Here is a 14,986-nt window from a genome sequence, read left to right as displayed (position 1 = left end):
TGCCGAGAAGATGTTTGATAGGGAGGAATTATGATTTTGGTGCATTTAGGGCTTCACGATTACAGCAAAAATCATAATTGTCGATTATTGCCCTTGATATTGTAATCGTGATTATTAATGTCGATTAAAATATTAAATTACCATGATGTCACAAAGTAAGTAACCCGTGTGGTTCTTCAGAGTAGCAGATTTCTATGGTGGATATGAGCTGCGCTCCAGTTTCTTTAAGGCATCTTTAATTGATATCTATGGTATAGAATACATTTAATTATTGCTAAATTACTGCTTAAATTACTAGTCCACATACAGTAAATAATATGGCATATTCAATACTCAAACTTATTAACAGCTGATTTAAATTGAACAAGTTACTGCATTCAGTAAGCCCTTAGGTGGCAAGAAGGTGCCCATTAATCCTGTTAGATCTGCAACGGTGATCTTGTTCATGTAAGATCATCTTTAGATCATTTTTGGCCTCAGTGGTTGCACTCGTGCACTTGCACATTTGCGATTAGAGTTTATGCGATTTGTGAAAATGCTAAAATCTACCAATACCAGCTGCGTATTAGAGCAGGCGTGATAACAATGATGGTGATTCCTGACATATGCTATTCATGCCATATTTTTTATGTTGGCTACACCTCCAAAACAAACTTAGAACAGTGAATTACTTTATTGCTATTATGTACAAATCAAATTCACATTGGCCTACTTATTAACATAAAACAAATAAAAAATATCGAGCAACGCCACAAACTCTCCCATTACACAACTGCTGTTAATCACTGCAGGTTTACACAGTTTGAGATCAGCATCGCGAGCTTAATGACGCTCCGCACACTGTTCTGTACTCTCACGAATGCTCTCATTAAAAACAAAGCTGTCTAATCAGCATAATAAATCAATTATTAACACCGCGTCTGTGCCTTGATTAGAACAGGATTGTTTTAGTTTTGTCGTGTTGCTCATTTGTCGTGTATTTAACATCTACTTTCAAAGCGAGCGGTGCAATATGCAATGAATACAAAACATTTACAAAGTGCTTTTCGCTCTCGTTCTACAGCTTCTTATCAAGTGTCAGGTGATGTTTCTTCAGTATTCATTTTCGTATGCCGCGCGAACGGAGCTAGAACATAAAGCATCTGGGTATTCAGTCGGTCAAAACTTGCGCATTAGGATCAGTAGTCATTACTGATAGGATGGAGGACTAATCTAAGCGGCTCTGATTGGCCATTGCCGTTTCATTGCTCAACGGACATGTCTGTGATTGGTTAGAATACTCAACCGCTGAAAAAATACATTGTCAATAGAAACCATTGTAAGCATCAAACACCAAAGCAAATTCCTTGTATGTGAAAACTTACTTGGCAATAAAGTCAATTCTGACTCTGATATTTTAGGGAAGGTCAATGTTATAAAAATGATTTGTATCCCCAAATTCAATTATCTACTACTGACTCTCCTTCTAGAAGTTTCTCTTTCTTATTTTAAACAATTTGATGGAATATCGAAGTCTTTTATTTGGAATGGTCAGTGACATGTGTTGCACTTCAGTAAGTTACATAGACGAATTAGAGTCTTTGTGTGGGCCTTAACAGCTCATAAGGGGTTATGGGAAAGAGATTTTAACTTGGTATTGGAGGATGTGGAGTGGGAAAGAATCTTAAAAAAATTTAAAACTATGTCTAGGGTGCAGGGTGGTATTTGAAAAGATGCCATAAAAGCAGCTTGCCGGATTGGACACGTATGGTAAGAAATGGGACAGGTATTTGGCCTTTCTGTGGGGCTCTCAGTGAGGACCATGTGGAGACATAATTGTGGTAGTAATTATGGATTCTGTTCTTTTTGGATTTCTTTTCTCTTTGTTTGTTGATTTTAATATCTTGATAACCTCAAATATATTTTTTGTTTGTTTGTATGTGTCTTGTAATTTAGACTTTGACTCAGGGATGTTTGTTGAGGGACAGGGTGGAAATAATGGGGGTTAAAGTTGATTCTATATATATATATATTTTTTTTTTTCACATTGCTTTAACACAGGGGTCCCCAAACTACGGCCCGCCCCCACATTTGGACCGGCCCTCTGAACAATGCCATGCAGAGAAATATTTTTACAATTTAATTTTAAATATGTTTTAATCATATCATATTTGTATTTGATAATACATATTGGCTTTCAAAATAAAATTTCCCTTAGTTAGAATTATTAAAGTAGCCAAATTATTTGTTAGATTCACCCGGATTAACGTTCCATCGTGATCGAGCGAGTGCACGCGATCCAGCAAGAAAATTTAAAGTGACAACAAAATGCCCAAACGGTTGGGAAAGAGAAAAGTTGATTCAGAATGCAGGGTATTTAACCAAAAGTGGACAAGTGATTATTTTTTTGTTCAATGCAAAGAAACGGCTGTTTGCCTCATCTGTCAAGAAACAGTCTCAGATGAAAGTAATGACGTGCAGGACACGGCACAGCTGCTCATTTTTCTTCGCGGAGTTAGCTCAAACTTTGAAGTGTCCGAGGAGCTGGCAGCCCTAAAAAGTCTCAAAAGGTACTACGACAGGGGAGGATATTTTTGGTAAAGTGTGCCAAACGGTAGAAGAGTTGGATCTAGACTGGTCTAAGCTGGCCAGCATCACGACTGACGGAGCTCCTAGTATGGTTGGCGCGTCAAGGGGACTGATAGGACGCATGAATAGAGAAATGGAGGAAAGAGGTCTCATGCCCCTTTACAAGTACACTGCCTAATTCACCAGCAAGCACTGTGCTGCAAAGTTCTGAAGTGGGAATCGATTATAAAAGTGGTGGTGTCATGTATAAACTTCATCAGAGCAAGCGGACTTAAACACAGGCAGTTCCAAGTCTTTCTGTCCGAGCTAGAGTCTTCTCACGGAGATGTGCTTTACCACACAGAAGTCCGATGGTTAAGCCGGGCAGAGTTTTGAGGCGTTTTTACGAGCTGCTACCCGAAATCAATGTTTTTCTTCTGACAAAGGGCAAAACTGTCCCAGAATTGATCGACACAAAATGGAAATGGGACCTCGCCTTTTTAACAGATGTGACAGAAATGTTGAATGGCCTCAGCGTGCAGCTCCAAGGCAAGGGAAACTAATATGTGACATGTATTCCCACATAAAAGCATTTGAGGTGAAACTAGCACTGCTTGTGGGACAAGTGCAAAAGCAAGACTTCACCCATCTCCCTGTTACCCAAAGCCTCTCAGCTGAGAAACCAGTGGTCCCATTCCCAGCTGAAAAGTCAGTGGAAGCGCTGGAAATGCTGAAGGCGGAGTTTGATGTGCGATTCCGTGAGCTACATGTCCACGCTAAAGAAATCCGCCTTTTCAGAACCCTTTTGCTGCTGACATTGACGAAGCCCTGCCTTCTTATCAGTTTGAGTTGGCTGAGATACAGAACTGTGATGTTCTGAAAGACGCGTTTAAGCCCAACAGTCTCATTGAATTCTATACTGCCCTCCCTAACGAGACCTACCCAAACATCAGAAGGAATGCAATGAAGATGTCCACACTTTTTGGCACATATATCTGTGAGCAAACCTTTTCACGTATGAAACTGATGAAAAATCCGATGAGATCAAGACTCACTGATGAACATTTGCATCAGTCTTTGAGACTGGCTGTGACAGGAATGGAACCTGACATTGGACTTCTCACCAGCCAGAAACAAGCCCATAGTTCACACTGATTAGCCTAATACGCATGAGTAAGTAAATAATTTGATTTCAATAGCAATGAATATGAAAAAATGTCATTACGATAGTAATAATGCTCTTTTAATAGGCTATATATCACTTGATATGTATAGTGCATAAATAATAAATTAATCTAGCATTAGGAGGCAAAATATTGTAAATCCATTTAAAATCATAATAAAATCTCCACAATAAATCACTCCGGCCCATGCCATTTTCTGTTAGACTACGGCCCTCCATTATAGAAAGGAAAAATGATGTGGCCCTCATAGAAAAAAGTTTGGGGACCCCTGCTTTAACAAGAATACCACCATTACCATCTTTGTCTAGCGGTAATAAGAATTAGGGCGTAAAAAGTGTGCAACTGTCATGAAAATAACGGCCCTAAAAGTAGGCTTCGATATGCAAACTGTAACTTATTTGTTTCTTTTGATTTTGGAGAACAATACATTTTCTTAACATTTTTTCTCGAAAATGTTTATTGACAAATGGTATCAGTGATTTCACTTAAGCTAAAAATTGTATGTTAGACCAAGTTATTTTAGGCTGATAGCAACTAGGCTAATTTAGCTAGTGTATATTAAAGCTAATTAAACCAGGTAATGCTTCTATTAATAAGGTGATTGGCTTTTTTAACTGAAAGACAGGACTTTCTTTTTATTAGCTGTTATGTTTAACATTGTAATTTTCCCCTTTTCTCCTGTGCGTTAAATACAGATCTCTTACACACCTTTCTTGTTACCCATGGGAATGTTGGAGTTGAGCAGCGAGGCGAAGGAACTCTGTTTGGACAGCTGAGTTTTGGCTGCCAGGGCGTTATTCCACAAGGCCTTGATCAACATGGATGCCAAATACAGCGTCTACATCCAAGGAAACAACTTAATCACATAAAGGCATAGACAGGTGAAAATACACAATATAATTTCAATCTGTCCAGAGACGGCTTTGACGTTCAGGGGACTTACAATGCATTTTAGTGCTCATAGGAGAATTCCTCTTAAATGTATAACATTGTCATGCAGGCATCAGGTCGTATAATTGCTAGATGTGCACATATAGAGTGTGGCGTACCTGTTCGGTGTGTGCGCTGGGGTGTAACCCAGACACCAGGCTGAGCACGTGTCGCAGGGGCAGAGGGTCCAGGTTCTTTATGAGTGAGGGGAACAGGTCATGGATGTAGCGACTGCAGTGTTTCAGCTAAACACAGAGACAGTGGTTTAACACTACAACATTCAAACCATCACAACTGTATGAAACACAAACATCATCAGAACAGCATGTGTGTACCTGAGCAGCAACCCATATACAGTCCACATGTTGAGTGCTCAGTCGGCCCTCGGCAGCTAGAAAGTTCAGAATGACTTGGCACTGTTTAATGATCTACAGTAGAAACAACATAATAATAAATCTCTAGTCAGTGATCAGGGAGAAATAAATGTTCAACTAAATTAAATGTCACAAAACATGTTCAGAGCAAAAGCCAACAAGGACAAGACGACTAACATATTGAGTGGTACTTGACAGTGTAAGGCCACATTCTCATTTGAAACGCAGTAATTTCACAACTTTTTAGCCTTTGTCCAGTGAAAACTGAGCTTTTCGAAAACGCTCCCCCAAGTGGATACATTTGAAAATGCCGTCTTTGTCTACTAGTGTAAACAGGAAAAACGGAGATGTTCGATAACGATTGTGTTGTCATGTGACACAGTCATGGAATCCATTCAACCCAAAACAATCAAGCCGATGGAGCCTGGGTAGCTCAGCGAGTATTGATGCTGACTATCACACCTGGAGTCGCAAGTTCGAATCCAGGGTGTGCTCAGTGACTCCAGCCAGGTCTCCTAAGCAACCAAATAGGCCCAGTTGCTAGGGAGGGTATAGTCACATGGGATAACCACCTCGTGGTCATGATTAGTGGTTCTCGCTCTCAATGGGGTGAGTGGCAAGTTGTGCGTGGATCACTGAGAGTAGCATGAGCCTCCGCATGCTGCGATTCTCCGCGGTGTCATGTACAACGAGTCACGTGATAAGATGCGCGGATTGACGGTCTCAGAAGTGGAGGCAACTGAGTCTTGCCCTCTGCCACCTGGATTGAGGCGAGTAACCGTGCCAACATGTAGTAGAGGACCTACTAAGTAGTAGGAATTGGACATTCCAAATTGGGAGAAAAGGGGATAAAAATACATGTTGTAAATACATGAAGCATAATAAATGAATACAAACTCACCTCAATGTGCAAATTTGGTCCAAATATGTGCTCTACAACATTGTTGTTGATGAGCCAGTCAGCGAGTTCCTTTGCAATTGACCTGAGAGAAGAAATATAAATCATGTTGATACACGTTCAGGCTCTATTAATAGCATTGGAATATTTAATATAAGTCCAAGAGCTAAACATAACAGACTCACGTCTCAGTGTCAGACACCAGTGATTCATTATTACAGACGTCATTGAAGGTGTGCAGCTGATTCTGTGAAAAAACACAAAAGAACATATAAAACACCAAGCACACTGGGGGGCGAGAGAGAGAGAGAGAGAGAGAGAGAGAGAGAGAGAGAGAGAGAGAGAGAGAGAGAGAGAGAGAGAGAGAGAGAGAGAGAGAGAGAGTGTGTGTGTGTGTGTGTGTGTGTGTCTCTCTCTCGTACTGTGATCTGGCTGAGTCCAGCCAGTCTCATGGTGAGTGTTGGACTCATAAAGTATTTGAAGGCCAGGTCCAGACTCTCTCTGTCGAAACACAGCGCGCTGTCCAACGGCTCTTTCACCGTACTCCACATCAGATCGGCCATGTTACGCGCCGCGCTCTGACGCAATTCCTGATCCGACAACTTACACAGATACCTACAGAGAGAGAGCAAGATAGTTTCAGACAGACTCTCCAGCTGTGGTAGATCAAACAGGCTGTAATCAGGTGCATACAGATCTCTGATGGCAAATATTCAGTACAATTTAAAGGGATAGTTCACCCAAACATTTAGATTCACTCATTTACTCACCCTCATGCCATCCCAAATGTGTATGACTTTCTTCAGCTGAACACAAATGAAGAATATTTCAGCTCTGTAGGTTCATTCAATGTAAGTGAATAGTGACCAGAATTTTGAAGCTCCAAAAAGCACATAAAATGTGCATAAAAGTACATTTATCGATCCAAAAGATTTTAGGTGAGAACAGACCATAAATATAACTATACTATAAATCACTATAAACCGTGACATCAGCAGTCTCCTTTGCGATCATGATTTCAAGCTCGATAACTCTTCCTAGCGCTCTGAGCATGTGTCAAGCACTAGGAAGTGTAATCGAGCTTGAAATCATGATTGTGTTGAGAGACTGCAATAGCAAGATGTTCAGTGAAAAAGGAACATTCTGGTCCATCTCATCCAAATCCATGGATTGCTTCAGAAGACATCGATTTAGGAGAGTTATGGATTACGTTTATGCTGCTTTTATGTGATGTTTGGAGCTTCAAAGTTCTGGTAACCATTCACTTGCATTGTGAGGACCTCCATTTGTGTTCTGCAGAAGAAAGTCAGACACATCTGGGATGGCAGGAGTACTGCATTTTTTCACATTGTTGAGAGATAAAACACACAGATAAATTGCAACCCTGTATAAGTGGCGCTGACAGAGATTGCAAGACAATGCCAGAAAATATTAAGTCCTTAATACTAAAAGGATAGTTTAAATAAAAAGCAGAGGTGAACAATGTTTTGGAAGTACACTAAAACAGCATATATTTACTTTTAAATGTATTTATTTATGGTCTCTGATGCATCCATGCTGTCAACAACTTCTCCATGTTGTGGGTGATGTCGGAAGAGTTCTGTTGTTGTTTAAGTACTAGGTCAATTTGGTTAAGAGAAAGTTTTTCCCATGACCATAAAATGAATGTGGAAAAATGTAAACGACAATATCGATTTTTGGTGGGGGCCTGGGTAACTCAGTGAGTAAAGATGCTGACTATCACCCCTGGAGTGACTCCACCTAGTGTCTCCTAAGCAACCAAAATGGCCCAGTTGCTAGGGAGACTAGTCACATGGGGTAACCTCCTCGTGGTCACTCTAAAGTGGTTCTCGCTCTCGGTCGGGTGCGTGGCGAGTTGTGCGCGGATGGCGCGGAGAATAGCGCGAAGCCTCCACACCCACTACGTCTCCGCGGTAACGCGCTCAACAAGCCACGTGATAAGATGCGTGGATTGACGGTCTCAGATGCAATATAAATAACAATATAGATTTTTGGCAAGTGAACAACAATACAACATCGTGAGGAAAAATATAGCAATACTTTAACAAATAGATCCCCCCCCACCTCTAGTTGTCATGACAACAAAGTAATATTGGATCTAACTTTACACAGATAAGATTAGCAAGCAATTTCTTGACACTGAAATCATGTTTTGTGGTTATATTTCTGGAACAGTGTGTATTTGAATGTTTATGGACTGGCTCCATTCACCTTCATTGTAAGTGCCGTAATGTAACCACAACGGTTGCTCTGTTTTTTGTTGTTGTAATAAATGAGGGAGGAGTCAATATAAATTTTTTGAGGGCATAAACATTACCACAAATGCTGTTGATTGAGCATAACTAATTTTAAACCTGGAACATTCTTTTAACACGTGTGCTTTCAAAACATTAACATTTATACCACTGCAATGTGCTGCCCCACAGAGTGCCCATATAAATGCATTACTGTAAATTAGATTTTAGCTCGTTTTTACAAACAGAGGGATGAGTCGAAATTATTGTCAGAAGCAATACACAGCCATAAGCCCAGAGTTTACCTTTAAGGGGAAGCTGTATCTGAATCAAAAGTGCGTAACAACTGATGAATGTGATAGCTTGTTGTATCACAACCCAGAGTTTCAGTTGACCGTTGAGAGCTTTAGTTGGAAATTAAAGCTAGTAAATGTAAGAGTCTGTATGATAAAGTCATGATAGAGCACTTCCGCATCCACATCAAAACCAATGATCAGAAAACCAAAGAAAAAGATGGAAACAGTTCTTCAGGATTCTGCCTGTAAACACAAATGCTATTTCTCACTGTGTGTCTCTATTTTGCTGCTCTAATCCTGTCTGGCTCGAGTCACATGACCTGCATTCTCTCAGCTCCCCCACCAGCCGTCTGGCTCCCCCAAAGGTGATGTGAGGAGAGCCGTGGCGAGACTGTTGCTATGGTGAGGGATGCTCTTCCTAGCAACTCAGCGGAGCGCAGATTCTTGGCGGTAGTGCTCTTTATGAGAGCAACTCGTTTCTGCTCTGTCTGCCTCCCGTTTCTTTTTTCTCTGTGGGTCACTCTTATAACCGATTAGATTAAACGAACACATTTTAGGAGAATGAGATGTAGTTGAATGTTCAAACCTGATAACATAAGTGCGAAAAGGGATGATGTGCTGCATCACAGCGGGAATGTGCAACCATATTCTGATCTGTAAGAAACACAAATTATGCTTTTTAAAATACCTGTTTTCCTTTCAAGATCACTTTCAATGAGCATTAGATCGAATGTTAACGTATGTGCAACACTATGTGTCTGATTGGCTAAAACTCTGACATGCTGGTCTCTGATTGGCTGAGACGTTTATTTCGATTAGACTCACGTTAGAGACGATGTTGATGAAGGCATGTGCGATAGGGAACGGCAGTGTGTCAGGAGCGCCAAACTCAAAACAATCCTTCATCAGAGAGAGGCCGTGCTTCCCACAGAACATACACACATAGCGCAGAAGGTGTAGCGGGACCTCCACATCCTGTAACACACACACACACACACGTTAACACATTAGCATGCTACGTAATCCTTATTAAAAACAATGTTATTTCTATCACAAATGACACCAAAAGAACACACTGTCTTAATTTCTAAAGCATGTACATGTGGCAATATAATACCAGTTGGATGGAAGAGGACAGAAACTGATTTTAAAGGGGTCATGACATGAGAAACCAAATTTGCCTTGATCTTTTGGTATATAAGAGGTCTTTGTATCATTAAAACGTCCTGCAAGTTTAATATTTTAAGACGTCCTCCCCATTCTATATGAATCATTTATTTAATCAAGCTCAAAATACAGCTCGTTCTGGATTCATGGTTAGAAGTGACGTGTCGGTTAGAAGTGACGTAACAGCGTTTGCATATGACCGCCTCCAGCACAAGATAACTACGCTTTAAGCGCAAGACAACTACGCTCATTTCAGTATCGCCGTCGCCTCACAAGTGTTCAGTCGATGGACAGCGAGCTCTGACAGAGACTACTTGTGCACAGGAAAATTACGATGCCACACAGATGTGCTGTTCCTGGCTGTGGTCAAACAAAACCTCTGAATAAGCTGCCGAAAGATCCAGACGTCAGGGAAAAATGGATGCAGTTTATTTTTTGCGGAAGTCCCAGTCACGGCAGTGTTAACTTAAGCGTTTGTTCTGTACATTTTAAGGATGACTGTTTTGAGAACAAATCTCAATATGATGCTGGCTTTGCCAGAAAACTGTTGCTCAAAGATAAGTCTGTGCCGACTATTCTGGGAACAACGACGACATAAACTGTAAGTAATCTATTTTAAACTTTAAACTACTTTTTAAAGCGCAATTTCATTCATTATGAATAATCACAGTGTTTTTACTTAGTTTACTTGCATATTGTTCTGGCTGGAGGCGTCAATAATTGATACATAGGCACTGACGTTAGCCAATCATAACAGTGGGCGTTAACACTGAAGTCTTAAATGGAAAACGCCCCCAAAACAGACTGTTTGAATCAGAGGATGAGAAACAGAGTGGGAAAAGGTCATAAATCACTAGATTTTAAAAGTTTTTCTTAAAAAAAAAAATATTAATACTATAATTGCACCTAAGTGAACATAATAATACAATAAAAAAACCCATGTCATGACCCCTTTAAAACACATTCTTCAGAAGCGCTCAGTAATCGCCAATCGTGAGTGAGATTCCAACGAGATTCCACTTTGATTTTTGGAGTTCTATCTGTAAAATAATTGCTGCTTATTACATTTGGATTGTCAAAAAAACCATTCTTCTAGTTTTTGTTTTCTGTATATTCTAAGACTGCCAAACCATTAATATTAATCACTTTTAAAGGGATAGTTCACCCAAAAAGGAAAATTCTCTCATCATTTACTCACCTCATGATTTTAAGAATATTTAGTTGATCCTCACAATGCAAATGAATGGTGGCCAGAACTTTGCAGCACCAAAAAGGTCATAAAAGCAGACTAAAAGTAATCCATAAGACTCCAGTGGTTTAATTAATATCTTCAGAAGTGATATAATAGTTGTGGGTGAGAAACATCAATATTTAAGTCCTTTTCTTACTATAAAATCTCCTCCCTGCCCAAAAGCGCAAAGAACGGGAATTGCCAAAAACAAAAGAAGAATGTAAAAGTGAAAGTGGAGATTTAAGGGAAATAAAGGACTTAAATATTGATGTTTCTCACCCACACCTATTATATCGCTTCAGAAGATGTGGATTTAACCACTGGAGTCGTATAGATTAATTTTATGCTGCTTTTATGTGCTTCAAAGTTTTGGTCACCATCAACTTGTATTGAATGGACCTAAAGAGCTGAAATATTCTTCAAAAATCTTAATTTGTGTTCAGCAGAGGAAAGAAAGTCATACACATCTGGGATGGCATGAGGGCGAGTAAATGATGAGAGAATTTCCATTTTTGGGTGAACTATTCCTTTAAGTTGTAAGATGACCCTTTAAGTTGCAGTATTTAAGTGGTACTATGATCGATTTCAGATTTACCTGCCACTAAATGTCACAAAAAAATAATTGCTTTAGATATTGGTCACATGGTTTCTGAGTGGGCTGTTCTTTTCCAGAATAAACTGCAGAGTGGACCAGACTTTATTCCTATAGTCAAAAGTAAGTCTTGCAGAGTCTTATGTACGACGCCGGTTTCCTTTACATTAAAACATGAGCACAACTGTCTGTTTCCGTGGCATGTTTGAATGTAGTGAAAACAGACTGGTGGATCAGGGCGATGACATATGTTCTTCTAAGTCAACAGCTGACATGAATTTCATCCAGATACAGCTTCAGTCAGAAAGACATGTTTGCTTATATTTATCTTGCTCATATGAGCTCCATGGATCTTTTGAATGAGAAGTCCCAGCCAATGCCATAGTTTGCAATTAATAACTAAAATCCTTGATGATCCATGAGAGCAGATTAAATGTAATAGCCAATATTCAAACAAAGAAATACTCCCACACCTAATTCAAGTCAGTTAGTTCTGAACTGAAATGCAACGGCCCCGAAAAGTTTATTTCTGAACTTTGTGATTCAGGGCAATGTCATGAGCGTGTCTGCTTATGTGACCGAGAGACTTACATTCATGTCACAGAAAGAGCCGAGGATATTGCTCTCTTGTGCCGAGATATCCTGGGGGGGAAATAAGGATATTAAAATTAAAAAAGAGAGAAAGAGAATGATTAAACTAAAGTACAATAAAAAAAAAAAAACATACAACTGAGCGACAACAAACAATCCAAAACTGTTCAAAGAAAGCAGCTCCTCCACTTTATTATTTAAGGTTTTGTGTTAAGTTATTTTTGTCCAATTGTTCAGGAATAATGGAGCTCACACTGGAAGAGTGTATCATTGTGCATGTGTGCATGTAACTGTAGTGTGATTGTCGTGTGTGTATATTATCTCTATGGAGCTCAAAAGTTCTGAAATTAACAATGCCAATCAAATATCACAATACAAGTCTACAAACCATTGAAAACAGTCCTATGATGAGGTCAGGTTAGTAATCATTGATGCATGATTTTCATTGAACCATTGATATTCTGTTAAAGAAATCAATCAATGTTATTTCATTTTGGATTGCCAATTCCTATTGAAGTACTACACTACCCACAATCCTGAAGCAAGATCCACCAATCAGAACCAGGGTGGGTGACAAACCAATAAAATCAATGTATTTGACAAAACGTGTCAACTGGTGGACATTTTTGAGTTTTGCTCATAGTGCATTAACTAATGTTAAATTTTGAATTTAAAAATGTCTCCGTATATGTAGAAATAAACAAGAAAAAATATATACACTGGTGGTCAAATGTTTAGAATAATGTTCAGAACTTCTTAAATTAATTCAGTAAGAAAAGAGTTCTCATAAAATAATCCCCCATGTGCAGCAATGACAGCTTAGCAGATTCTTGTTATTCTAGCGGTCAGTTTGTCCAGATACTCAGGTGACCTTTCACCCCACACTTCCTGTAGCACTTGACCTTTCACCCCACACTTCCTGTAGCACTTGCCATAGATGTGTCTGTCTCGTCAGGCACTTCTCACGCACCTTACAGTCTAGCTGATCCCACAAAAGCTCAGTGGGGTTCAGATCCATAACACTCTTTTCCAATTATCTGTTGTCCAATGTCTGCGTTTCTTTGCCCACTCGAATCTTTTCTAAAGTTTCAAAAGTGTCTTTTTCTTTGCAGTTCTTCCCATAAGTCCTCCTGAGTCTTCTCTTTACTGTTGTACATAAAACTGGTGTTGAGCGGGTAGAATTTAATGAAGCTGTCAGCGGAGGACATGTGAGGCGACTATTTCTCAAACTAGATACTCTGATGTACTTATCCTCTTGTTTAGTTGCACATCTGGTCTTCCACATCTCTTTCTGTCCTTGTTAGAGACAGTTGTGCTTTATCTTTGAAGACTGTAGTGACACCTTTGGATGAAATCTGCAGTTTTTTGGCCATTTCAAGCATTTTATCGCCTTCATTGCATACCCTGGAAATGGAGTCTGTCTAGGTTTTATCAAAAATGACTTTTTTTAAATAGTGATGGTGTTGTTTTATACATCATTAATGTCCTGAATATACATTGTGATCAGTTTAATGCCACTTTGGTGAATTAAAGTACCAATTTCCTTCTGAAACAGCAAAATCTGTACACTATTCAAAACTTTTGGCCGCCAGTGTATAAAATGTAAAATTACTGTTCATTATAGGTTCATGTTAACTAATGTTGTCAATCTAATGTTGACAAGTTGTACCTTATTGTTACGTTTTTTGATAAAGGAGTTTCACTGTAGTGAACACGACAGGTCAACAATTACTTTGGACATCTTTTTAAAATTAACTTTATTTATTTTAATCACTTAAAAATAATTTTAATAGAAAAAAAAAGGAACTTTATTTATATTTGTAATCATTTAAAAATGCATATATTGTGATAAATATTGTTAACAACCAAAATATGTAGAATAATATTGCAATCTACATGCTTATATAATCCACCCCTGTGTATGTAAAGAAATAAGAGCAACACTTAGTTAAATAAGGCTGTATTTGTTAACATTAATAAATGCATTAGGTATCATGAACCACCAATGAATAACATTTTTACAGCATTTATAAATCTTGGTTAATGTTAAATTTATACAAATATAAAGTTCATAGCATTAACTAATTATAATATCTACAACTTCTGATTTTAAAAATGTATTCGAGTATGTTGAAATTAACATTAAAATTAATAAGAGCAAACAAATAAAGTATTGTTCAATTTAAGTTTATTTTCACAAATTCTAACTAATATAACCTTTTTGTAGAGGCATCAAAATTGTATTACAAATTCCAGAATTATTTTGTAATGTTTAACACGTGGGCACACATTGTGTATTAATGCACTGTGCGTTTGTTTTTAATATTACCTCTATCGTGGGATGCGTGTTGTGTTTGTAGGCCGTATATAGGGGGAACTGGATTTGGAAGATCTTGGCAGCACACAGCAGCAGTTTCTCCTGGTCTTCTGTGCTCCAGGATGCAAATGGGTCCAGGCTACTGTCAGTCGTGCTCTCGTCCGCCGTGGGCTCACAAAGTCTGGGCTGAGGGTCCAGTTTGACCCCCTGGTTTTGGTTCTGGTGCTCATCGCCTTCCTCCGTTCCACCATCCTCTTCAGCTGAGTCCCTTTCCACATTCAAAGGCTCATCCTCATTGGGTGAAGGCTGGGGCTGGGAGGAGCCCCACTCTGACCCCGCCTCCTCAGTCCTGCTGTCGCCAGTGCCATTATGTAGACTGTCCCTAAGTTTGGTCACTTGGGCAATCACCAGGTTAATGAGGGCATAGACCAGCTGGCTGAACACCTCGAGATGTTTGTATTCTTTAAAACAACACAGACACTGCCTGCAGATGAACACAGAAAGAAAATCAAGGTCTGCTGTCCCGTCACATTTACATGCCAGTGTGTGAATAATGCATGAAAAACAGCCATGATGAAAGAGAAAACACAATTTGAGTGCAGAA

At 39.2% G+C, this 14,986-nt stretch overlaps 1 protein-coding gene across 1 annotated transcript in view; it reads right to left on the bottom strand.

Moving 5' to 3' along the window:
- Positions 1-14,986, bottom strand: part of LOC127651859 (ubiquitin carboxyl-terminal hydrolase 34-like) — a 68,544-nt gene that overhangs the window by 40,858 nt on the left and 12,700 nt on the right. The window contains exons 3-12 of the mRNA XM_052137895.1: positions 14,395-14,866; positions 12,066-12,116; positions 9,310-9,459; positions 9,071-9,138; positions 6,356-6,548; positions 6,119-6,180; positions 5,937-6,018; positions 4,997-5,089; positions 4,781-4,906; positions 4,440-4,569 (exon numbers count right to left, since the gene is read on the bottom strand). Coding sequence (XP_051993855.1) covers positions 4,440-4,569; positions 4,781-4,906; positions 4,997-5,089; positions 5,937-6,018; positions 6,119-6,180; positions 6,356-6,548; positions 9,071-9,138; positions 9,310-9,459; positions 12,066-12,116; positions 14,395-14,866 — 1,427 coding nt within the window. The remainder of the gene's footprint in view (positions 1-4,439; positions 4,570-4,780; positions 4,907-4,996; positions 5,090-5,936; positions 6,019-6,118; positions 6,181-6,355; positions 6,549-9,070; positions 9,139-9,309; positions 9,460-12,065; positions 12,117-14,394; positions 14,867-14,986) is intronic.

The sequence above is a fragment of the Xyrauchen texanus genome, chromosome 11 (assembly GCF_025860055.1).
Source record: "Xyrauchen texanus isolate HMW12.3.18 chromosome 11, RBS_HiC_50CHRs, whole genome shotgun sequence".
NCBI lineage: Eukaryota > Metazoa > Chordata > Actinopteri > Cypriniformes > Catostomidae > Xyrauchen > Xyrauchen texanus.
Note: the sequence above shows the minus strand (reverse complement) of the source record. Positions and strands in the feature narration are given on the sequence as shown.